The sequence below is a fragment of the Trachemys scripta genome, chromosome 5 (assembly GCF_013100865.1).
Source record: "Trachemys scripta elegans isolate TJP31775 chromosome 5, CAS_Tse_1.0, whole genome shotgun sequence".
In the NCBI taxonomy this organism is placed as follows: Eukaryota; Metazoa; Chordata; order Testudines; family Emydidae; genus Trachemys; species Trachemys scripta.
In genome coordinates this window covers 83,246,202-83,271,269 of record NC_048302.1, presented here as the reverse complement: position 1 = coordinate 83,271,269, position 25,068 = coordinate 83,246,202, and the positions used below count along the sequence as shown (strand labels likewise).

General features: G+C 41.7%; 1 protein-coding gene across 6 annotated transcripts in view; it reads right to left on the bottom strand.

The window, feature by feature from the left end:
• The window catches only part of FGL1 (fibrinogen like 1), a 68,571-nt gene that overhangs the window by 17,553 nt on the left and 25,950 nt on the right, over nucleotides 1-25,068 (bottom strand). For 3 of the 6 annotated variants that reach the window (XM_034771175.1, XM_034771171.1, XM_034771172.1), the window contains exons 3-7: nucleotides 19,352-19,532; nucleotides 13,710-13,869; nucleotides 5,965-6,062; nucleotides 3,900-3,988; nucleotides 2,744-2,931 (exon numbers count right to left, since the gene is read on the bottom strand). In XM_034771175.1, coding sequence (XP_034627066.1) covers nucleotides 2,744-2,931; nucleotides 3,900-3,988; nucleotides 5,965-6,062; nucleotides 13,710-13,869; nucleotides 19,352-19,532 — 716 coding nt within the window. Of the gene's footprint in view, nucleotides 1-2,743; nucleotides 2,932-3,899; nucleotides 3,989-5,964; nucleotides 6,063-13,709; nucleotides 13,873-19,351; nucleotides 19,533-25,068 lie in introns of all 6 variants that reach the window. The other 3 variants (XM_034771170.1, XM_034771169.1, XM_034771173.1) reach the window with 1 other exon arrangement.

Genomic DNA, 25,068 nt, shown 5'->3' with positions numbered 1-25,068 from the left:
TTTTTTTTTTTTTGGCAGGATATTGTAGTGAATCTGTTTAGCTGTAGCTCCAGTACTAGATTATAACAACTGTTGAGTCGGTATTTTGTTGTTATTAGTAGTTAGTTGTCACACATTATGATGGATTTTAGAAAGCTGTCTTTACGTAGAATTAAAAAAAGAAAACAATCCAGAATGAGCCTTAAGGATATAACTATTGGCAAATGTTAGTCTCTCCAGGTATGTTTGCACTTAACAGTTACAAAGAACTGAAATAGAAGCAATAATAAAAAAAAGCCATATGTTAAAATTCTTATTTAGCTGGTTGTCCATTGCAAACACTTTTTAAAAATTGAATCATGCCATACACCAGCTGAAAGTTTATGACCTGCAGATATAAAAGGTGGCTTTGATTTTCAAAATGATAAATCGGTGACAGAACTGACATGCTCAATATGTCATACACTTTCCTTACTGGGTAGGCATTTGTTTACTTTGTACTACTCACTCAAGCACAAACTTCCTTAGCAAAGGCACAGAGGGTAACATGTGGTGACTAGCTATTGGCCTTCTTTATTGACTCCTTTACTGCATTCTCTTCTTTTGGTAGAAATAGACACAAGTGGATTTTTTTGAAAGCACCATGAGCCAAGAATAACAACTCTTAAATTGGTGTTAGGGAGCAAAAAAGCACAATAGCAAAGCTACACAAATACTGTGTAATGGTCTGTACACAGAAATAACTCGACATGCAGAAGAAACAACTGGCATATGATTTATTGATTACATATGTTAGGTACTCAGCTTATGCAAAATAAAAATTCATAAAGGTGTGCTTTTCTTAAAGTTACACTGCCAAACCTGGCAGGCTCATGTACACACCTTAGAAGTAGCCTATTTCCATTCCTATTGTCCTCCTGATTCCTTAATTTTTTTAAGGCAAAAATTGCATTTCAACAGATTTTAAATAGAAAAACAAATTCCTACTCAGCTGGGAGACCCTATATAAACCAATCCAGGGCACTGGTTCTCCTTGTGATTGTTAATGTGAGCATGACAAATGAGAGCTCTCAGTGCTTTCATTTCACTGTGCCTGCCTGCTTTGTTCTTTTGTGCAGGCAGAATACTGAAATTTGCAAGCATTCTGCTGAGTGTTTCAGTGTTCAGTTCAGTAGTAAGTGCTTACTCAACAAAATGGCAGAATCAAGGAAGTGGGGTAACCTCATTAGCAACTTTCATCCTTAACCCAGAACATAGTTGCTTCAAGACAGTAATATCACTTTAAGAGAGAGAAAGATCCACAACTAATAAAAACCTTAATTGCAAGAGCTAGCTATCTGTGGTATTTATATGACATGAATCATAATAGTACATTAGATACAAAGAGCTGTCAAATCCTGTCATGCTGCTATTTCCACAACGATATAATGCTTTTGCCTGAGCTATTAGACATAATAAGAGACTTGTTTTGAGGAAAATGGACTCAGTTGACTAATAGTCATTGGTGATTCATCATATATGAAAGTTGTGATATGTTATCACAATCCTATGCAATTTTAGGACTGGAGGTTCATTTAATTTGGAACAGGATCACAACTGATTTTTTTCTATATCTGTAATTGTAGCTTTAAGTAGAACTGAAACTCAGTCCACATGTGGTTTTCCTATGATATATCCCAGTTCCTTGCAATATCCATTATGTTGATTCTCCTTCCCTTGCATATGCTAAAAGATAAAATTAAATTTGAAACAAACCTATGAGGTGGTTACAGGTAATGAGATCGGCCTAACTTATCTCAGTCCTCTCAAAGAAAGTGGTATTGAATTTTGGTAAGTGAGGGTTACAAAGGGTGACACAGAGAGAGACACACACTGGAGCTGATCCTGCCTGGCAATTCTTGCCAAGTGAACTGAGATTGCATTGTGATAATATGCTTCTTTGAACTGCCTTTTATAGCTATATATTGCATAGCTTCACCTTGTAGCTATATTTATCTTATTATTCAAGTGAACCTATATAGATAGCTGCCCATATATTCAAGGCCAAGGTTATTTATCATTTATGTTCAATCTTCTGTGTCACCTTGCATATACAAGTATAAGAAATGTTACATTTTAAAAACTTTGACTTCATCATATTTAAGGAAGTTTCCTTCTCAGAATAATCTCTCTGAGAACAACACCTAATTAAGGGGGGGGTGCATTTCCATCTTGATGAATGAACAATGGAATGGCTTGAGACCCTGTGAAGTGAGGTGAAAAATGGTTCCCCTAACATTAGACATCTATTAACTCAACCCTACCATTAACTTGTCATATAGCCTGCACAAATGTCACATCTGATCTAGTTAAATACTGGGGAAATGTAAGAATAGGAAGCAGTGGTAATGTGTGTTCAAGATGACCTGCTTGAATGAAAGTCAGAGAGCTTAAAGAGAATCAATACATTGGAGATAGAATAAACACAGTTAGATGGACAGCAAGGTGAGAAGTTGGAATGCAGATCCCAGCACATAGTAAATCCCTTCTCTCAGTCCAATGCAAGTTGGAGATGGTGTGATACAGGGTATCAGTCCAGCAGTTCGTTCAAGGATCAGACTCAGGCATGTGGGCAAGTGCTGAGGTGTCTGTGATAGGGGTCAATGACAGATTACCTAATTACAATTAATGATACCAATCCTACCTAATATCATATGTTCCTACCTCATATGTAACCAAGAGATATCATAATCACTAGTATTGGTATTCTCATTAAATACCTGACCTGTTAAACCACCAGCCAGCTGTGTCCTCCTCAGCACAGTTCCCTTCATAGTTGTCATTGTCTCTGTCTTGTGTACTAAATTTCATTCCTCGGTGATCAGCCCACCATTTCACTTCAGGGTGAAACCCCCCAGTAAGGGAGTCACCAGCTGTGCCAGAGTATTCTCCACAGCTCAGCTGGTATGAGCTCTAATGAAAAATGGGGAGAGAAAAATTAGACTAATCTCTGGGTGTTATTAACAAATATGAGTATTAACTAGGAAATATACATTTCATTCACTGTTATTTAATATAAACTCAGAAATGGCATGTCATTTAGCTCTTGCCATTTAAACACAGTATAAAAGGCAACTGGGAGGATGCTCAGTAAGACAAAAGAATTTTCAAGAACTTTAAATAGCTGTCTATAAAGTAGGCTTTTAGGGTTCAATTCTGCAAGGTGCTGAGTGGCTTCTATAAGCTGTTGAATGCTTTTAACTCCCACTGCCTCCAAAACAATGGGATCTTACATTAGTGATTGTTTAGGATAGGCAGCACCTACCAGGAGGCATAATTGGGCTATTTGGCCCCAATTCAGCAAGGTACTTAAGTATTGCCTAAATTTAACCATGTATAGTCCTAGTGAATTTACTGCAAAAGGACTACTCATATGCTTAAAATTAGCCACATATTTAAGTACCTTGCTAAATTAAGGCCTTTGTTAACAAAGAGTATTCTCTGTGATTTACCCTTTAACAGAGCTAATTTTGCTTAATAAAAACTTCATCTTATGTTGAACATTTTCATGTCAAAAAATCTTTGTAACCAACATCATTGATAACATCAGCAAAGGTCATGAAAACAGTTTGTTATTAAAAGGTTGCTGAAGAACCAGAAAACTAATTTAAAATCTTTAAAGACAGGCACCAAGTATGATTGTGTGACATCAATTTATGAACTTAAACCAACGTGTTTATTACATTATCAAAAATTCTAAGGTCTTGGTGAGAAAGGAAATGTGTTAATAAGAGATATTAGAAAACCATATATGTATATGAAAGTTGTGGAATCTATAATTATATGGCCTACCATAATATTCTTTCTGTTGCCTACAGAATCCAAGCTTTCATTTAAAAAATGAATTTACTGATTAATGAAGTTATTCAGTATTTTATTACCTCTTCACCAGCAACTCTGAAGCTTTTATATTGTGCAAATCGCCGTACTCCTTCAAAATCAGAGAGATCGATTCTTAGGGTATAGTTTCCTTAGCAAAACAACAACAAATATTTATTCATGTTAATTCAACCTCTCTCAGCATTCCTCAGAATAAAGCCATTGTGTTATACAATAAGACTAAAATCCTATTTATGTTCTTTCTTTTGCTCCCACAAGCCTTTTTATTTTCACATTTGCATTTACATATTTAAAAAGTTATGGGACAAATTCATATCAATAAAGATCACAGCAATTTCTATAAGAAACTAATATTATTCTGCACCATCTTCTTTAAATTATGCTCCTAAAATTGTTGTAAAACAAGGAATAGCAAGAAATGCTTAAGTGTTGAGGAAGAAAGAAGATAAAAAGATGTGGAATATACTTCAAGAATACAGATTATAATAGTCACTAAGGCCTAGAGATGACCTGTGCCTGCCAGTAGTGAGCAGGGGAGGGGAACAGAGTGAGGGCAGCCAGCTTCAGCAGTCTTACTGAGCATGCGCAGTCCATGTGAGCATGCTCGGTACAAGCCAAGCAGCAAATCTGGTGGGGCACGTCACCCCGCATGCCCCCCCCCCATGCGTTGCCTCTGCTAAAGCCACATTTTCTAGTGAAGGTCTATAAAGGTGAGCGTATCACAGACTACAATGCTTGGAGTCAAACTTTAGACATTTTACATTAATTTTTACTAGTATTTCTCCCTTCACAAAACATACAGGGCTGATCTGTATCAGAAATTGATGGAGTTACACTGGTACAAGTTTCCCAATATAAGCCAGCCAACCCTCACATTGGTAGGATTTGTGAGTTGCTGATGAAAGTAGGAAAGGGGATCCAGACATAATCCTGGATTTGCCCTTCCTCAAAGTTTGGGGAAATTTGCATTCAAATCCAAAATTTGAGGCTTAGGGTCCTCTGTTTAATTTTCTAATCTACAGAGCCAAATCCTCAGATGATGTAAACTGACTTTGTTCCAATGACTTCAATGGAGCTGTGCCAAATTTAAACCAATTGAAGATATGGCTCTAAATGCATAGAATAAATTCTTCTTTCACTTACACCCATTCAACCCCATTGAGCTGGACTTCTTATCTAAGGAGAGTATGTTCAAAGGTTGATTGAGCAATGAGGGGCATGGTGCCAATGTGAACTGTCATCAGAGTAATTTAGGAAGTCTGTCTTTTGAAGGTTTTGGGAGGAGGAATGAGTAGACTAAATTGAAGCATAAGATCTAACAAGCAATAATTTAGGCCTGGTCTACAGTAGGAAATTAGGTCAGTATAACTCACACCCCTGAGTGATGCAGTTAAACCAACTTTACCCCCATGGTAGCTACTGCCTCCCAGGGAGGTGGATTACCTATGCTGATGGGAGAACCCCTCCTGTTGGTGTAGGTGGCATCTTCACTGAAGTGTTACAGTGGCGCAGCTGCACCAGTGCAATGTTTTAAGTGTAGACAAGCCTTTAGAGGAGGTTATGTTAGGACAATAGGAGATTAACTGCCTTCAGTTATTAGAAATATGGAGACACTGTTAGCATTCCCAGGAGTAGGAGAAATAAGAAAACACCCAGACCTGCACTGTCAGTCAGATTATGTCACATATGTGGCTACTACGTGTCCTGACTAAATGAAACTAATGCAGTTCACTGACTGGGTCAGGACTGTCAGTTAAACTGATTCAGTTCTGCTTGGGGGAGGAAGGATCTGAGAACCACTTAACGGCTTGGGGGACGGTGGCCTTATGAACTGCGGAGCATTGATCTGTTGAGGCTCCCTGCACACCATTGACATATTGGCCCAATGAGAGTTTGAATCCTTTATTAGGAACTGAGATCCAGATTCTGATCTAATTTACACTTCTGTAAATTCTAAACAACCCCATTCAAACTAGTGGTGTGACTCAGGATTTACATTAGTGCAAATTGCATCTGGTCCTGAAAGAGCAAAGCAGAAACAGATGGTAAATTTTCCTGTATTGCAAAAGCCACTAAGGAAGAAAAATATTTCTGTACAAGTCTTACCTTGATTGGTGAGATAGTGAAGATTTTTATTTCCAAGCCAGTATTCACCATTTCTCAAAACAAAATTTCCAAAACCTTGTTCATAGTCATCCCAGACTCTGAAAATAAAATTGAAACTAATGATTTGGGATAATCAAAGAGAATAAAAAGTTTGCTAGGAACTACACAATTTTTTTAATGTCACTGTCTTATATGATATCAAGTCACTAAATTACTATTTGGGGCATGATTCTGACCTCACTTACCCTGGTTTTAAACTAGTGTATTGACTTAACTGGAGTTCCTTCTGATTTACATACATGGATGTGGGAGGTCCTTAGTTTCTTATGCTGGCAGCTGAAACCCAAACTAGATCTGGGTCTCCAGAAACACAGCCACAATAGCTTTTAAGGTCAGAAGGTATCATTATGACCATTTTGTCTGACTTCCTGCATAACATGCTTATCTAAATTCCAGTAATCATCCCCCAAAATTGTACAATGAAGAGACACTTCCTGGGTGACCACAGCATGAAAGTCTATGTGTAGGTGTGTCGCACACAGCATTTCATCAGAAATAATATACCTTCTGTGATTTGATTGAGTAGCTTATGAAACTTCCACAGATCAAGCTGCTATTGTTTTGTAAGCTGTAGCATCAGCCTGCTTTTCCCATCGTTGAGCTAGGGGCACATCTCTTGATTGGCCCTGTCACTTCTGAGTCTCTCTCTGGTCCCTACATTACTGTAGTGAAGGGAGTACTAGAAATACCAGATAGACAAAATGGGTTGTTTCTTTGCCTTGCAATGGACCCCAAATCCAGTGAGCCCTGACTACAAGTGTTGGGTTCAGGATGGATCAGGTGGAGAACAACCTGACACTCAGGCTCGAGTTGAATCAGGCAGTCTCTGAGCACCAGCTACATAGGAGGTTGGTACAGCAGTGGCTGCCTGCCCCACTCCTGCTGGCCACCGCCGCCTCACTGTGCTGTGCTGACAAGTTGCCGTGCCTCTTTTTCTGCAGCATGCACAGCTCAGGGAGGCAGCAGTGGCCAGTAGGCAGGGCATGCAGCCAGACCCTACAGGAAGGAGCCGTTCGGAAATAGAGTTGGGGCACGGAGAATGGGGAGCAGGAAGGCCCACCAGCCTGACTTCCTAGGCTGAGGTGGTGGCACTAACACACAGGTCTTGGGACAGTGGCCCTGGAGAGGGGGAAACTGGCCACCCTTCGGGTGTGCAGTGCTGGCTGGGGCAGGGAGGAGCTGATGGGCTGTGGTGGGAGAGTGGGGCTGTGGTAATTAACTTCAATGGCTCTCTGGAGAAACAAAGTAAAGAAAATGCATTCTGGGCCAGAGGTTTGACCCTTGCAACCTGCCAAAACCCAAATACCAGTGTCAGGTATGAAACAACCCCACATGCTTGGGCTGGGTTCAGATTGGCTGTGGTCAAGTCAGGGTTGGGTTGGGCTTTAAAATTAGGCTTGAGCAGATCTTTATTTTTCCATCTCTAGAGTGACCCTAAGAGCCCCCTTTATGCCAACAGGCAAAGGCCACACCCAACATGCTGTTGTCAGAATATTTAGCCAAAGCGTGTCTTGTGAGGTATCATGTAAGAACTGCTGGTACAGTGGTCCCTAATATTACTGTGTGATGTATGTGCAGTCAGTGTGTAAAGACTTGTGTATATGTGCTGGAAATATATTCCTAAAATATGTTCAAACCAAGCAACCTGAGTAGAGCAGATAAACAGGTTTGAAATAGACAAAGGAATGTTGTTTCACCTGTTTACCTTTGTCTCCAATGTAAATTGAGCAAGGAGAGGCCAGAGACAATGGAAGTACATTTATATGGTAAAGTAAATGAAGTGATTAAGCCAATTGAAAAAGAAAATTGACCAGATGATGAAGAAGACAGCATGGTGTTTACACACCAGGACAGAAGAGGAACTTTGTCTGTGTTTGCTTTTCAAAGGTTTCCTGGACTCAGGGCCAGCTCCAGGGTTTTGGCCACCCCAAGCAGCCAAAACAAAACAAACAAACAAAAAAAGCCACGATCGTGATCTGCGGTGGCAATTCGGCGGGAGGTCCTTCGCTCCCAGGCGGAGTGAGGGACCGTCCTCCGAATTGCCGCTGAATACCTGGACGTGCCGCCCCTCTCCGGAGCGGCCGCCCCAAGCACCTGCTTGAGAAGCTGGTACTTGGAGCCGGCCCTGCCTGAACTATAAAAAGAAGGGGCGAGAACCCCTTAGTTATTCATCACTTATGGAACAAAAGGGATATTACCCTCTGATTCTGTGCAAGTTTTATCCCCTGGCCTGAAAGGCTAAATATTTTGGTAACCTGATGTAAGTGAGAACTGCTTAGGCAAAGATTGTAACTTGCTAAAATTAAAAGATTTAGTGACTAAAATGCCTGTTTGTTTGTAACCATACCTGTCTTTTTCTCCTGCTTAGTATCACTTAAATCTCAGTACTTTTATTAATAAAAAAAACAACAACTTATTCTTAGTTTTACTATAACTCATTTCATTGCTGCTATATTTAAGTGAAGAGTGAGTCCTCAGATAACCTAACAGGCTGGTGTGCACACTGTCTCTTTGGAGGCAGCAAACTTACTAACTTCTGTAAGAGGGACTGGACAGTGCAGAAAGACATCTCTGGGGAACTCAGGAGCTAGGTTTTATTGATTGTTACCTGCAAGGAAGGTTTAGAATGGCAGAGTCTCAAGGAATTTGCTGCCAAGGCAGAGACACTGGTGTGTCAGGGAGCTGACCTACAGTTTAGCAGTAGCAAAGCTCTCACTTGCTGAGGCAGAGGAGTAACACAGTGATTTATGGTTCTGAGTGTCCTGAAGAGAGTGTCCCACTCCTTCTGTGGTCTTGTATAAATCACTTACTTTAATCTCTTTGGGGTTAATACTGATCTCAGTTACATCACTGTAAAGGCACAGTAATTCAATTTCAGTCAATCAATGAACCAAAACCTTATTTCCCCCCATCTGAAAAATAAAAATAGTATTGCTCACTTTTCGCCTACTTTCAGATGCTCAGCCTCTCTCAGGATCAACCCCCCGTCCCCACAAGGGTATTGTGAGGACTAGTTATGTTAATACATAAAATGTGCTGAGTAGTTTTTAGATTAAAAGTACAATTCCAGAAGAATACTTTTCCTACTGGTATTTAGTGCATTTAAAAAGGGAAAATAAGTTAGTGAAATAGAGCAAAGACACAAAATTACTGTAGATATCAACTGACAATAAAACCAAATACATTGCTAGCTTATGTCATATGAAATGGCAATATATGACTGTGAAAATGTGCTAATAATTAACTTGCCTCAAGATGCACTTGTGTTTCTGTATGTTAAAGTATTGTTTACTGGTGACTGTAGAGATATCTAGCAGTGAGGGTTAAGAGTTTGTAAAAGAGGCTAGCCAAGCATACCCTATGAAATACATAATGGATAATACAAGGTGTACTCACTACAATGAAAAGAAGTAAGCAAAGTGTCAGACATTTAAAGATCTTCATTTACTACAGTGTGTTATTACAGACTAGGTCATGAGACTGCAAAGATTATCAGGAACATATGGATAACAGGGTAGTGCATGTAACATCATTAAAGTTAACTGAGTATGAATTATGTAACAATATTAAAACCATATTGGACTCAGTATGGTCTGGCAGACTGAACACAGGGCTGGGAATCAGGACTTTGAGCTACTGAATTCTAAACTTCCCTTTCCCAGATTGATTTATTGTGTCTCTAACCTTTTTGTACCTCAGTTTTCCCCATTTATAAAATCAGGATAGTAATATTTACTAAAACTAGCTAAATTTTTTGTCAAAAAAAATTGCCAGAAAATTGGGTTTTCGACAAAATAATTTCTCCCCAAGTAGTACCTGCTTTACATAGAAAGTTTAAACTTTTTCATAGACCCCTCATGCCTGAAAACCTATTTATAAAATAAAACAAACCACAACAAAACCCACAGTGGCGGCAGGTTTATAATTTTTGGTGGTGCCAAAGTCCCCCACAGGTCCAAGTCCCCCATCCCCCACCTGCCTTGTAAGCTGATATATATATATTTTTAAAATAATGTAAAAATGGACTGGAAACAGTAAGTGTTTAACAGTTTCCCTGTATTACACAATATCACTTTGTAAGAAAAAAATATTTAACTAAGAATATCAACTTTATTAATACTCTTTTGAAATCGGATACAACCAAGCACTCTTGGATCAATAATCCTCAAAGGCAAAAAGCTCTGTCTAATTCACTATTGTACTCCAACCACGTAAATCTTGATAGATTTGATTGATGGAAGCTCCTTTTCTTATCTTTTAGATTTGCTGCATCTTTCTTTTGTATAACTTCAGTTTGCAAGCTGGGTGTCGAACTCAGGCTTCACTTTGTTCTTTTTCTCTGGGTAACTTTATTAAGAATTTATCCATTGTTGATTATTATTACACAAAATTAATAGGGTGGGGCTGAGGGGTTTGGAGTGTGGGAGGAGGCTCAGGGTAGGGCAGAGGGTTGCCGTGCGGGGGTGAGGGCTGTGGTGTGGGGCTGAGGATGAGGGGTTCATGGTGCAGGAGGGGGCTCACGGCTGGGGCAGAGGGTTGGGGTGTGGGGGGATGAGGGCTTTGGCAAGGGATGAGGGCTCTGGAGTGGGGCTAGGGATGAGAGGTTCGAGGTGTGGGAGGGGCTCGGGCAGAGGGTTGGGGTATGGGGATGAGGGGTTCATGGTGCAGGAGGGGGCTCAAGGCTGGGGTGCAAGCTCTGGGGTGAGGGCTCTGGCTGGGGGTGTGGGCTCTGGGGTGGGGCTGGAGATGAGGGGTAAGACATTCCTTTCCTCTCCCAGGCTGGAGAGCAGGCAGAACTGGCTTATTGACATGGCTGTGCAGAGCATTACTACTGGGGATGTACACCGATTTAACTGGATTTGTTGTTTTAACTGTTATACAACTATTTCAGCCTAGTAACCAAGATGAAAGGAATCTAAAAGGGTAAATCTTCGTTAATGTGCACAGGGAGGTAAAAGCAAAACTCTACCGTTGGGGACATGGCCAGCCTCAAAGCCTAATATTGTAAACAAGTATTTCTTTACCTATTTATGATTTTCTCACAGTCTGTGCATCTCTTATCTTGGACAATGAAATTCAATTAAGGTGCTTCCAAGTTCTCAGTGCTGTAATGTTTGGGTTGCGAACACTTGATGGAAATTTGTCCTTGCTATAAAACCAGTGTTTTCAATGGAATTTAAAAGAATAACGGGGGAACATTTTTCTGTGGGTCTTAAGGGTTTGATTTTATAAAACTAATTTTTTAGATAAAGTGGAGATGTCACCTTACTAAGGGCTTGTTCACACTGTGGTTTCACATGGAGATAAACTGTGCCAGCACAAGTCATGGTTAACTGGGCATGGATTGTTTACACTAGGGGCTTGCGCAAATGCAGCTAAGTTGGTGTAAAATAACTGAGTGCAGACAAGGCCTACAAATCAGACCGTCTAGCACCCACAGCAATGCACCCCTAAGAATCACTTATAAAGAACAAAGGAAAGAAATGCCAACTCCTAAGCAAAGAATGGGGCTGGGGATGAGGGGTTCACAGTGCAGGAGTGGGCTCAGGGCTGGGGCAGAGTGTTGGGTTGCAGGGGGGTGTGGGCGCTGGCTGGGGATGCGGGCTCTGGGGTAGGGCTGGGCCAGGTATGAGGAGTTCAAACTTTGGGGTGCAGCAGGCAGGCTGCCCTGGGGTTAGGGCCAGAGAGGAGGACTCCCCCCAGCCCTCTCCCCACCAGCAGCAGCGAGTTCTGGGGGAGGAGCCTCCCCCTCCCTCCTGGCACGACACTCACCCAAGCCCCAGGCTGCTGCTCAGGATGTCCAGATAGGATAAGCCCCCTCAGAGTTGTCTGCCGGGGGTTGGGGAGGGGAGGGAGAGGCCTGTCATGCTGCTGCGCCTCCTCCCTTCCTCTGCAAGCGCAGCAATCAGTCTACCACTGGCACTACTCCCTTAGCCGGCAGTGTCCAGCGAGGGAATGCAGCGCGGAGCTGCAGGGGGCAGCCACCCCCCTCTGCCCAGGGGCAGGTGAGGCAGGGACACTCCAGGGAGGGAGGCAGGCAGGGGTGGCAGGTGGGCCGGGGGAGAGACCCAGCCCCAAACATTGGTGGAGTCAGGCCCCCGCGGCCCTGAATTTTGCTGGAGCACGGGCACCATGGGCCCATACAACTCGCCAACCCTGAAAACCCATGCACACAAAAAAAATGCCTGAAAACCAATGAGATTTTGTTTTTCAGCCAAAAATTGAAATATTTCAGCCAAGTACATAAATATTTTGTTTCAGATATTCCACCATGGTGACTCATGAGAGTTGTAGTTCACTTGCCTCGTGTTCCCATTCTCCTCTATATGTTGGGCTCCCCAGCCAGACTCCACCTCCCATGATGCATTACAGCCAGGGATTCCCTAATTCCTGTGGTACATCATGGGAGATGTAGCCCAACCCAGGAGCTTGGCCTATAGAGGAGAACAGAAGCATGAGGAACCTGAATTACCACTCCTATGGGGCACTGAAACGTCATTTCTGAATCAAACTACACCTCTACCCCGATATAACGCTGTCCTTGGGAGCCAAGAAATCTTACCGCGTTATAGGTGAAGCCATGTTATATCGAACTTGCTTTGATCTGCCGGAGTGCACAGCCCCACCCCCCGGAGCACTGCTTTACTGCGTTATATCTGAATTCGTGTTATATCGGGTAGCATTATATTGGGGTAGAAGTGTATTTTGGTTTTCAATTTTTTGCTGAAAAGACCAGGTTTTCCACAGAACACTCTCTCCTCCCCCATTTTCCAACTATTTTTAATATATACTTACCTGCCTTACAGAGTTTTTTTTAAAGGATTCCCTACTTTAGTATTTGCATAGAACTCTAAACATGTCAAATATTATGGCAGTGCTTATTAATGACATGAAAATGAACTTAGTTACTACACACAGTGGGACAGTGGTGCTATGAACATCTGAATTACCACAAATACTGCTGTAAAAGAAAATACCCCAGTGCAGCAAATGACCATTTTTGCTGTGGCCTACTATGGTTAGAATTTAATGTGTCTGTAGTGTTAACTACAAATAATTAGGCCAGTGTTCCTGATAATCAGTGGGTGTTCTAATTAGAGAGGATATAGACAGAATTCATTTGAACAGGATAAATGGAGAAAGGAACAGCAGATCATAAATCCAATTTAGGTATATTGTCCCATTTCCTAGGTACAGCATCCAGATACTTACATACCCCCGCGTCATCACAGTATCAGAGCACCTCAAACATTATTGATTTTATCCTTGCAACACTGTGAGGTAGTTACTATTATCCCTGTTTTACAAATGAGGAACAAAAAAATTAAGACCCTAATTCAACAAGATACTTAAATATGTGCCTGTTTAAAGCACAGGTGTAGTCTCAAGGGCTTCAGTGGATTGTTGTTAAAAGATGCTTAAATGTTGGGTTCATTCTTAACTACTTTAAATTGAGCCTAAATAATTTACCCAGGGCCACACAGAGTCTGAGGCAAAGTCAGGAGTTGAACCAAGAACTTTGGCATTCCAGTCTGGTGACTTACATACAAAATCATCATCCCTCTCTTTTCACCGCTGATAGTCCCTTACAGGGATAGCTTTAGAGTTAATGTTTAACTTGGTCCCCCCTGGCCTTGGATGCCTGCGATTTGTTTGTAATTATAACTGCTGGCTCCATCACCTACCTATCAAATTTCTGGCTGCCATCAGAACGTCTCTGAAAAACAGTCCAGCCTCCCCCTTCTGACATGTCACAGTAGGCGAGGAACGCACTAGGGCTCTGAAGAGGTTTCATCTTGTAAAATCCACTGCGTTTATGTCCATCGTTGTAGATCTCTGCACAATCTGCTTTCAAAATATCAGTTGAAAACAGATTTTTTCAGGCCTGTACTTATTAGTAAAAACAAGCTTCCCAAAGAGGGACCTTTATTAACATAATCAATGTATGGTAAAAATATAAAACTTGCATATTATCTTTGTATTTTTATCATTTTCATCAATTACCATAATTACATGTTTGTACAGCCTCCCCAAATATAAAAACACCCACTAACTTCAGTGGGATTTCCATGTACTGAGGGGGCTACAGAATTTTGCTCATTGTAATATAGCCACAAACAGCAGGATGGAATCATCACTGTTAGGAGAAAAATAACAAACATTGAACCTGGTACACTATTACACCTTTTACAAAATAAGTCCAAACTCACTTACTCCAGTGTGTAATATGTTCCCATGTGATTTTATACTATTTTGCTCTTACTTTGCATTGGTATAAGTGACTGACTAAAGTTCAGGGCAACGGGAGAATCGGGCCCAATGAATGCACAATAATTATATAATTCTATAATCTTTTTTTTCCTCATAGGAGTTAATTTTTATATGAAAGGAGTTCTTTGTTTATATCTAATCTACCATCAAGCTGTCAGTTACACAGGAAAGACGTATGATTTTCAACTCTTTCTGTTTTTCCTGGCAAAGGTAGAGGTGATTAACTGTAAGATTTACCTCTCAGAACTTTATCAACACATTGGCTGGGATTCAGCCAACATTTTTTTTTTAATTGCATTTGCTGGCCAGTTTAGAACATTCTGAACTATTTTCTTTCTCCCTTGTGAAAGCCCCAGTGCATTTTAGACCAGAAAATAAACAGTTCATACTGAAAACAAATTACTGTGCTAGGATTTGAACAGACTGTAGTAGAAAAAAGTAATGTAAATAAGATCTAAGCCAGTCGATGGGAGGAATGTAAAGAATGTTTCACTAGTTTAGAGTATAGCCTCAAATTTTCAAACACTCATGATTTTCTCAGCAGAGTCCCAAGTCTGCAAAATACTTAAGAATGTGCTTAATTTTAAGCACATGCTTAAGTGTTTGGCTGAACTGGCACCTAACTCCCTTAATTTACATTACTTTTTAGTAAAAGGAAAATCCTGCCTCCTCTTCTACGCAGGTGGAAGAGCAGGATTTGACGACCTAACACCAGTTGCATCCACTGTGCATGATGGTGCTCAGCTCCTTGAAGATGCCTGTGCATGACTATAGAGCTGGATTGGGTTTGGGCCCTGTGGGGCAAGGACCTTACCGCCTCACTTTTCTGTGAAGTGCCCTGTAAACTGTGGATGCTATACAAATACATAACCACCTCCACCAACAATGATATTACTCTTAATAAATACAGCAATCCAGTGACCTTTACTCCTGTACAAGGGGGCCAATAGTATTGCAGGAAGGGAGATTCTCCCCCAGATACTGTGGGGTGAAATCTGGGTTTTAGGGGTTGGCACAGGGAGGAGGACATGCCTTTATTATAAGAAGGCATGTCATGCTATAGGATGGAATATATATACTGGAAATTCAGTTATCCAAGCATCCAAACCTTCCTGTCTAAGAAACTGCTTGGTCTGTATTGATTCTTCCCCTGATATGGGGAAACTGTAGCTGAACAGTGGAGACAGCAGAATACAGAGAGGAGAGCATATTGGGCACACTGGACTAAATTCACTCTTGGTATGATTCCATTGACGTCAATGGATCTACATTATGGATAGATTTGGCCCTTTAGGACTCAGGTAGTAGCATGACCAGATGTCCCAATTTTATAGGGATAGTCCCGATTTTGGGGTCTTTTTCTTATATAGGATCCTATTACCCCCTAGCCCCTGTCCCGATTTTTCACACTTGCTGTCTGGTCACCCTATCAGGTAGTGACAGAAGGAAGAGAAGATTTTATTCAGAATTGCAACAAACCTGCTGTACTCTTACAACACAAATGTCTTTAAAACTATCAAAGTAGCTTCATCTTTTATAGAAACAGAAGATATTCAATATGAATCTGTGATTAAACTTTTCTCTTTTTGAACCCTTGACTGCTAATATGGTGCCTTGGACTAGAACAAGTGGCTGACAATTTATAACATTTTAAGATATCTTCTCATGGGTGTGTTATCAACCTTAAAATGCCCTTCAGCTGTAACAATATTTTTCAGGCCCTAAAAGAGTCTCACTGTCCTGTAAGCATTATAGAGGTTAGATCAAAACCAGAGCTTCACACCCAGCATGGGTTGCTTCCACTGGCAGAATGGTTTTAATAATGAATGTGATGCATTGTTGACAGGACAAATGGGGAAAGGGAGGGATATGTTTGGGGCTTTTTCTTTATAGTACCAGAGATGACAAAAACCCAACAATAATTCAGTTCTCCATATCTTGCTAGTTAATGTGGCATTAATGTGTGAAATATGGCGCTCTGAATATTAGAAGAGATAATGAAATGGGGCCCAATCCTATAATTGTGCTGAGAGACCCTGCTGATTTACTTCAGTGGGAGTTCAGGGTACTCAGCACTGCCTTCCTTCCATCCACCTTTTGTCTCGTCCATTTAAAGTGCAAGCTCTGCATAGCTTTATGAGGTTTATGTACAGTGCCTAACACAATGAGGCCCTGCTCTCAGTTAGGGCCTCTAGATGCTACTTTAAGACAAAAAATAATAACAGTTACAGGATGCACTTAGATCAGGCTCTTAATTGAAAAAAAAATCTCATCTGTACGGACAATTGGGCATTCATATTCACGTTCAGCCAGGTTTACAAAGGCATTTAAGTGCCTAAAGATGCAGATTAGTGCCTTGTGGGATTTTCACAAACCCTTAAGCATGTTAGGTGTCTAACGCTGACTTTCAATGGGAATTAGGCATCTAACCTGAATAGGCACCTTTGGAAATACTATTAGGTGCCTATTGGCATCCCTAGGCTCTTAAATACCTTTGGAAATCTGGTCTCTAACTACACTTTTTAAAATATTTTCAGTGATTTAGTCACTGTATGGTGGTCTATGTCCACTGCCCTTCCTAGTCTTTCACTCCTCCTTCAGTGGGACTGGAGATGGTAATTGGTTGACATGTGTTAGTGTTTGTCTAGACTTGGCTAATATTAGACAGATTTAGCAGACCATGAAGGGTGAAAGGAAGAAACCTGAGGTTTCTGTTAGCTGACTATAAGATTGCCACCCATCTGGATTTCATCCGGACAGTCCGGGTTTCAGCTTGTGGGTCCAGGTACCATTTCACAAGCCTTGATGTCCGATTTTTTTGATCTGTGAAAACTTGCTCACTGCTGATTTGAGAGATGCTTACCCAGAGAATGCACGCCACCCTCGTGAGAAGGGGGACAGAGCCCAGCCAATCATAGCTGAGCGCCCTGCCACTCAGCGAATCACAACCCGCAGCCCTCCCTCCCTCACCCTCTCCCAACAGCCCAACTGGGGAAAGTTCGGAAAGTTTCTCAACCTGGAGTTTGGCGGGACACAGGAACTGGGTGGGTGTGCTGCAAATGGAGGAGCACCTGTTTCTCTTCCTTCCACACATCCACTGTGTGTGCAAGTGGGTGGAACCTTCTTCTCTCTTAGGTACTAGAGCAAATAAGTGGAGTCTCTCCTCCAATCTAGGCATCCATGTAAATGTAGGGGGAGTCCTCCCTTTCACCTCAGCTGTATGTGCAAAGGGGGAGCTCTCTTCCCCTGCTCCCCAGAACCAGTGTGCTAATGAAGCAAACTTCCCACTGTCTGCATGTGTGTGGAAATGAAGAAATTCAATTGAGTGTAAATGAAAAGCCCCCTGTGTGTGTGCAGATTGTGCTTATTACCCCTAGGATGTGTGAGCAGATGTACCTCAGAAGCAGCAATCCTACAAGAGGAAGGTGGGAGAGGGGCGAATGATGGGGCAGGGGCTTGGGGGCAAGAGGCAGAGACGGGTGCAGGGCTTTGAGGGTCCAGTTACCAGCCATTAGAAAAGTGGCAGTCCTAGCTGACTATCTGTTATTTATGTCTCATTTTAACAATACCCTTAAGGTAGCAAAAATCAGAGGATCAAATCCTCCATTCCAGCTGAGCTGAGCTGAGGACGGTTTATGAAATGGTGGCTTTAAGTCACCTTTGTGTTCTTCAATGCTAGAGGTAGTCCTGTTCCTACCATTGTAGCTGTATAGCACTTGAGGGGAGGATCCTGCAGGGGCTAGATCTGCTGGCACAAAGCAGCTGGAGTAGAGCCCAGAATCTAGTTGAATAATGAAATCATCAGCCAAACTAAATATAAGGTCACGAATACAAATAAAAATTATATGAAGTCTGTACTGGCTTCTGGTCATCCAGTAATAGGATTCTAAAGTTTTATTAACTTTTATTGTTCTATGTGGTCTTGCTTCATGTGTCCTGGTTGAGCTGCTAGTGTCTATGCTTCTGGAAGAAATCAAGACATATAGTATTGCATTGCTGGGTGTTCTTAAAATTAAATTGAAAACAGTTGGGAGTTAGACTCATTCATCAGCTGAAAAAATATTATTAAAAACATGTTTGAAAGGGCTTTGCCCTTTCTCTTCAGTCTCTTAGCTCAGGCTCTGTTTATATTCCTAAAGAATGTGGCTCTAAACAACAGACCATAGCTATGGGTTTTTTTTAAATTCCTTTATTTGTATCTTGTTCTTTAAAGTATGGAAAATTATTTTCCTATTGATATGGGTGAGGGATAGCTCAGTGGTTTGAGCATTTCCTTGCTAAACTAAGGGTTGTGAGTTCAATCCTTGAAGGGGCCACTTAAGAATCTGGGGAAAATATCAATACTGGTCCTGCTAGTGAAGGCAGGGGGCTGGACTCCATGACCTTTCAGGGTCCCTTCTAGCTCTATGAGATAGGTATATCTTCATTACAGTTTTTTTATTAGCGTTTCACCTGGTTTAGAATTTTAATGTCAACAGAACAGCAGCTTTGGACTGAGATGGTGGGAAGTGAGGTCCAAAGTTGTGGGGCCCTCATGGAAAACACCCTGTCAAACAGCCCTTTTTATTTTATACTGAGGGAAGCTCCGTCTTGAATGCCATCATTCACTGCAGCTGTAGCAGTAACACAATGGGGGAGAGGTAGATTCTTGGATAGGTAACTGTCAGGCTTCTTAGATTCTATAGGTTACCTTGAAGTCTAAGGTTATCACCTTAAAATCTACTCAGAAACCAACAGGTAGCTAGTACAGATCTAGAGCACAGGTGTAATATGTTCCTGGCAAGATTTCATTTTAAAAAGCATGCTGAAACATTCTGCACCAACTTCAGTTTCTGGACCATTTCAAGGTGTAGCTCCATGTAGAATGCATTGCACAATCTGATCTCAAGACAACAAAAGCCTGGATAACAGCTGAATGCTATGTCTTGGTGGGACAGTTTCTTGGGGGAATTTTAAAGCATGACTGTAATGCTGGAGTCTCAGTTGCACTGGCCATGGAAACATATATACACTAGTTCAAATAGACACAATGTGAAAAGAAGAAATAAATTCTGACCTGCGTATTGTCTTTTTTCTCCCAGGTCAATAACACTGTTTTCATCTCCATTGTCATGGTATTGAATCTCCTTCTCCTGTAAGAGCCGCACAATTTTTACCTGCTGCTGTTTCACACGATACTCCAGAAGTCTCACCTGGGCCTTGAGCCTCAGCTGCTCTTGAAAACAACTCTGTAGAGTCTAGAGGGGAAAATGCACTTTTGCTTGTAGAGTTAACATTTGTCACAGTGTGTTTAGCATTAATAAACCACTTAATTCAAGAAGACAGTTCTCACCAATCACTGTAGAAATTGATTATGATTAGTCTGCCCCCCCTTTATTTAAAGTTATCGAGTATATTAGAGTGGCCAAACATCCACCATCACTTTCTCAGACCTCTCCTTAAAACACACTTCTTCCATGGAGTCTTTAAACAATAATCCATTTATATATTTTATAAATAAGAAATTTACACCACTTAGAGACCAGCCCTTATATCGTGGGGATGGATGATCCACTCCCACAGTAAAATCTGCAGGAAGGGACTCTGATGGAGAATGTTACTGTAAGGATCCCTTCATCGAGATTGCCTCCCCCACATCTTCCTGTCAGGGACAGGGTTTAAGTCCCAAGAGAACAGGTAGTGGGATTTTCCCCAAACCTTGTAGATCCCCAAGGGTCTCAGGAAATATAATCTGGTCACTGGTACTTTTACAGCTTTGCTGTCTAAATGCCATTATGTCTGTCTTTCATTTCATTTTAGAGTACAAGTTTCTTAAGATAGGGACTCAGACTTCCTTTATGCATGGATTGTACAGCTCCACATGCACTGCCAGTGTTCACAAAAAAAAATTATGATCATTCACAAGTTGTTGATGAACATGAAGAATAAATGCTAAATACAAAGAACCTGATTCACTAACATCCTACTACTCATTTAACCAGTTATACTAGGGCAAGGCTGGTGTGAAATGCTAATATTCTGGCAGTGGTGTGGTGGCACAAAAATAAATAAATATATAAATAAATAATGGGTAAACTCACCTACACTCCATATTCCCCAATGAGAAGTGTGTAAACTTTGTTTACCCTTGACTATACTACTGCATTCTGATCTGGTAGTTTTAGTGTATTGAAGACTGTGTTGGAATCACAAGCTATCAGTCTGAGTGGTAGTGGTGGAGGGGGGATCCTAGTCCTGCTTGCTGGCTAGGGAGGTCTGGAGCAAAGTGTACCATCAATGTCATTCTGGACCAAGCCAGCTTAAAGCAAGGCCGGGTGAACTGTGCCTTGCTGCCTTTGGGCGCAGTCTGTTTTCAGGTTCTTGAGTATTATCATTCTGTATTCTCAAAAATGAAGTGCAATGCTGCAACCTTCCTGCAAGAGAATCTATGTTTTTATTTAATTTCTCTGTGTGTATGCCGTGAACATAATAGTAGTGTTTTGCACTCAGTTAACACTGTTGCAAAAGCTTGGAAAAAAATAAATGTATTTCTATGCTAATTTTGTCCTATTCAATTTGACAAACATAGGTTCCCTCCAATACATCCAAATGCAGCACAAACCAACATGTTTCTCCATAGATTTGTTTCCTTGTTGGTGAATCAGCACCATCATTAATGTCTGTACAGCTCTGAGAATAGGATTGTTAATTAAGACACACAGCACTCATAAGATTCCACAAACTGTGATGTTAACACATGATTTTACTGTAGCATTAGTTAAAAAGCAGAGGGGGGGTTTTACTACAACCAATAAACACTCATGATCCATTTTACATAGATATGGCCCATTGTTCCTGGTAAGACTCAATATTATTACAAGAGGCCAGACCTCATTGCTTTTTCACTCTAGAGGATGCAATTCACTTTGTTGACCAACTTATAGTAGGAGATTGAAAAGAGAGAAGAGTTGATCTTCTTAGGCAAGTGATAAAGAATAACTTCAAAGGGGTTTGTTATGATTTTTTTATATAAAATGTTATTTTCTTTTAATATTCAAGGTTCCCTTAGATGAGTATTTGTTGCTTCAGGCAAGTTGTCTCTGCAGCGCAATCCTGATTACATGTCTTCATTTCAAATGTTTGTGTTGTGTCTCAGATGTTTGCTTTTAATTTAATTCAGACTCTGTTGTAATCCAGTATATGATGATGGTTAGCTGCCTGGAAAACATATGGCAGGATAAGATAGTTTTTTTAGGAACCTGTTGAAGAGCAGAGGGTTTACTGCGTGTGCCAATGTGATGCATTTTTGAAAACTCAATAAAGATCTTTGGACCAGATTCAGCTATGGAGCAAGTTCCGTACCAGCTGGCTGCCTGCACCTAAGCCATGCTAAGCAGGCAGCAGGACCTTTGGCCACAAGAAGTTGTGAGATGAGCTATTTGACCAAATCCTAAACCTCACCAGAAGACACACAAAAGCCCTCCAGTGGCCTATTAACCCCCAGAGCCCTAACTTATTTGAAAAGTGCCTTAAAAATCTTTTCCAGATGTCAGTATTAATGGGCACAGTGATAGACAATACAGTAATGTACTCCTGGAAAGCTGATGAGTGTCACTTATGAGACGGTCCTTGTTGGTCAAGTGATTCTTACTGCAAAATTCTTACAGATGACTTATGAGCGAAGGTACTTTTTCAGCTTCAGGAAATGGGCACTTTTGCCTCACAGCATACTAGTAGTTTTGACTGTATTTCTTATCCCATTTGATTTAAGTGTAAAACACTCATGCTCCCTCTACTGGCTCTTCATCAGCAAAGCCCAAAATAATATGAGCCAAATTTTCAAAGTGCCCTCAGCACAGATGCCACATTTGCTCTGACAATATTACACACATAACTGCTTGTGGATCTTGCACACACATATAGTGCTTGCAATACTGTCAAGCAGTTAGAGGTCTGGCTGCTTAGTTTTCATGCACAGAAGCATTTGCACTCAAAAATGTGAGTTTTTGCAGAACTGTGGGTGACAAAGTTAGAGGGTTTGGAAAATTTAGGCATGTAGGATCTTAATAATTATTTTTAATAATTATACAATATTTTTTGTTTCTATAATGGATTTCAAATGAAGAACTGAGGGATTCAAAAATAATTAATTAAGCCTCTAAACACTCCTGGGATGTAGGGAAGTATTATCATAATTTTACAGATGACCTTTTAGCCAAAGCTGAGGATCAGAACTCCATCCTCATTCTCTTTGACCAGTTAGCCACCTTCGACAGAGTCAACCATACTCTTCTTCTTGAAATCTTGTCCTCCCTTGGCTTCTATGACTCTGCTCTCTCCTGGTTGTCCTCCTACCTCTCTAATTGCTCCTGCAGAGGGTCCTTTGGAGGATATCCTCAGCTTTCTCTGAGGGTTCCAAACAGGGCTCTGTCCTTTGTCCTCTTCTATTCTCCCTCTACACCATATCTTTACTTTGGGTAATCTCATCCACAAACACAAATTTAACTACTATCTCTACAATTTAGGGCTTGTCTACACTGGCACTTTACAGCGTTGCAACTAAAAACACCCCCTGAGCGCAGCAAGTTTCAGCACTGTAAAGCACCAGTGTAGACAGTGCACCAGCACTGGGAGCATGGCTCCCAGCGCTGGAAGCTATGCCCCTCATGGAGGTGTTTTTATTAGAGCTCTGGAAGAGCCATGGCAGTGCTTTAACATTGCCAGTGTAGACTAGCCCTTAAAGATGTACCTCTTTGCTCCAGACCTGTCTCTTTCTGTCCAAACTAAAATCTCAGCCTGTCTTAGTGTCAGGCTGGGCCTGGGACAGCCTGCATGTATGGATCAGTTACCAAGTTGCAGTCAGGAGATGAGTAGCAGAGTTGGGTCAAGCCAGGTCAAGATGTTAGGAAGTTAGGGTCAGGAACTGAGTTGCAGACAGAAGGCAAGTAGCAGAGTCAGGGTCAGGTCAGGCAGGGTCAGGTGCTGAGTTGCATGGAGGAGGCAAGTAGCAGAGTCTGTGGCTCACAGCAAGGCAAGGTCTGGAGCAGAAGCAAGCAAATAGTTTGCATCATTGCTCAGACAGCTTGCTATGATGACTTCTTGGTTTATATACCAGCATGAGCCAATCAGTGGGCTGTGGGGGGCTATCACTCAGGCCCTTCTGGGTGCACATCGTGCAGCATGCAGCTTCACAGACTTCCTTAGCAGAAACCCAGCCTGAGCTTCCGATGGTGATGTGGAAGTGTTGGCAGCCTAGAACACCCATGGGCCCAGGATCTGGTCCAAGAAGTTCTTATGCTTGGTGACATCTCCTCATATCTGTCAGCACAAGCTCAACATGGCTAGAACAGAGTTCTTAATCTTTTCCTTTCCTTTTCCAGAAAATCCTTCTTGCTATCTCCTTTCTTGATCATTGAGGACATCACCACCATTCTACCTGTCCACTCAAATCCATAACCAGGGCATCATCTTGGACTCTGACATCTCTGACTCCTCATGTCCATTTATGTCTAAATCTTACAGATTTTTTTCTGTAAAACACCTCTAAGGCCTGGACTACACTATGAGTTTAATTCAAATTTAGTAGCATTAAATCGAATTAACCCTGCATCCATCCACACAACAAAGCCATTTACTTGGAAATAAAGGGCTCTTAAAATTGATTTCTGTACTCCTCCCCGATGAGGGGAGTAGCGCCGAAATCAATATTGCCATTTCGAATTAGGGTTAGTGTGGCCGCAATTCGATGGTGTTGGTCTCCGGGAACTATCCCACAGTGCACTATTGTGACCGCTCTGGACAGCGATCTGAACTTGGATGCACTGGCCAGGTAGACAGGAAAAGCCACGAACTTTTGAATTTCATTTCCTGTTTGCCCAGCGTGGAGAGCACAGGTGACCATGCAGAGCTCATCAGCACAGGTAACCATGCAGTCCGAGAATCGAAAAAGAGCACCAGCATGGACCGTACGGGAGGTACTGGATCTGATCGCTATATGGGGAGAGGATTCAGTGCTAGCAGAACTACGTTCCAAAGACGAAATGCCAAAACTTTTGAAAAAATCTCCAAGGGCATGATGGAGAGAGGCCACAATAGGCACTCATATCAGTGCTGCGTGAAAGTTAAGGAGCTCAGACAAGCCTATCAAAAAATAAAGGAGACAAACGGTCACTCCGGGTCAGAGCCACAGACATGCCGCTTCTATGCTGAGCTGTATGCAATTCTAGGGGGGGCCGCCACCACTACCCCACCTCTGACCGTGGATTCCGAGACGGGGGTAATCTCAGCCATGCCTGAGGATTCTGTGGACAGGGAAGATGAGGAGGAGGAGGAGGAGGAGGAGGATGACAACGAGCTTGCGGAGAGCACACAGCACTCCGTTCTCCCCAACAGCCAGGGTCTTTTTCTCAGCCTGACTGAAGTACCCTCACAACCCCCAGACAATGAGGCCATGGAAGGGACCTCCAGTGAGTGTACCTTTGTAAATATAAAACATGGTTTAAAATCAAGCGTTTTTTAATGATTAATTTGCCCTGAAGACTTGGTTTGCATTCGCGGCTAGTACAGCTACTGGAAAAGTCTGATAATGTATCTGGGGATGGAGCGAAAATCCTCCAGGGACATTTCCATGAAGCTCTCCTGGAGATACTCCAAAAGGCTTTCCAGAAGATTTCTGGGCAGTGCAGCCTTATTCCGTCCTCCATGGTAGGAGACTTGACCACGCCATGTTAGTAGCAAATAATCTGGTATCATTGCATGACAAAGCCTGGCAGCGGATGGTCCCGGTGTTTGCTG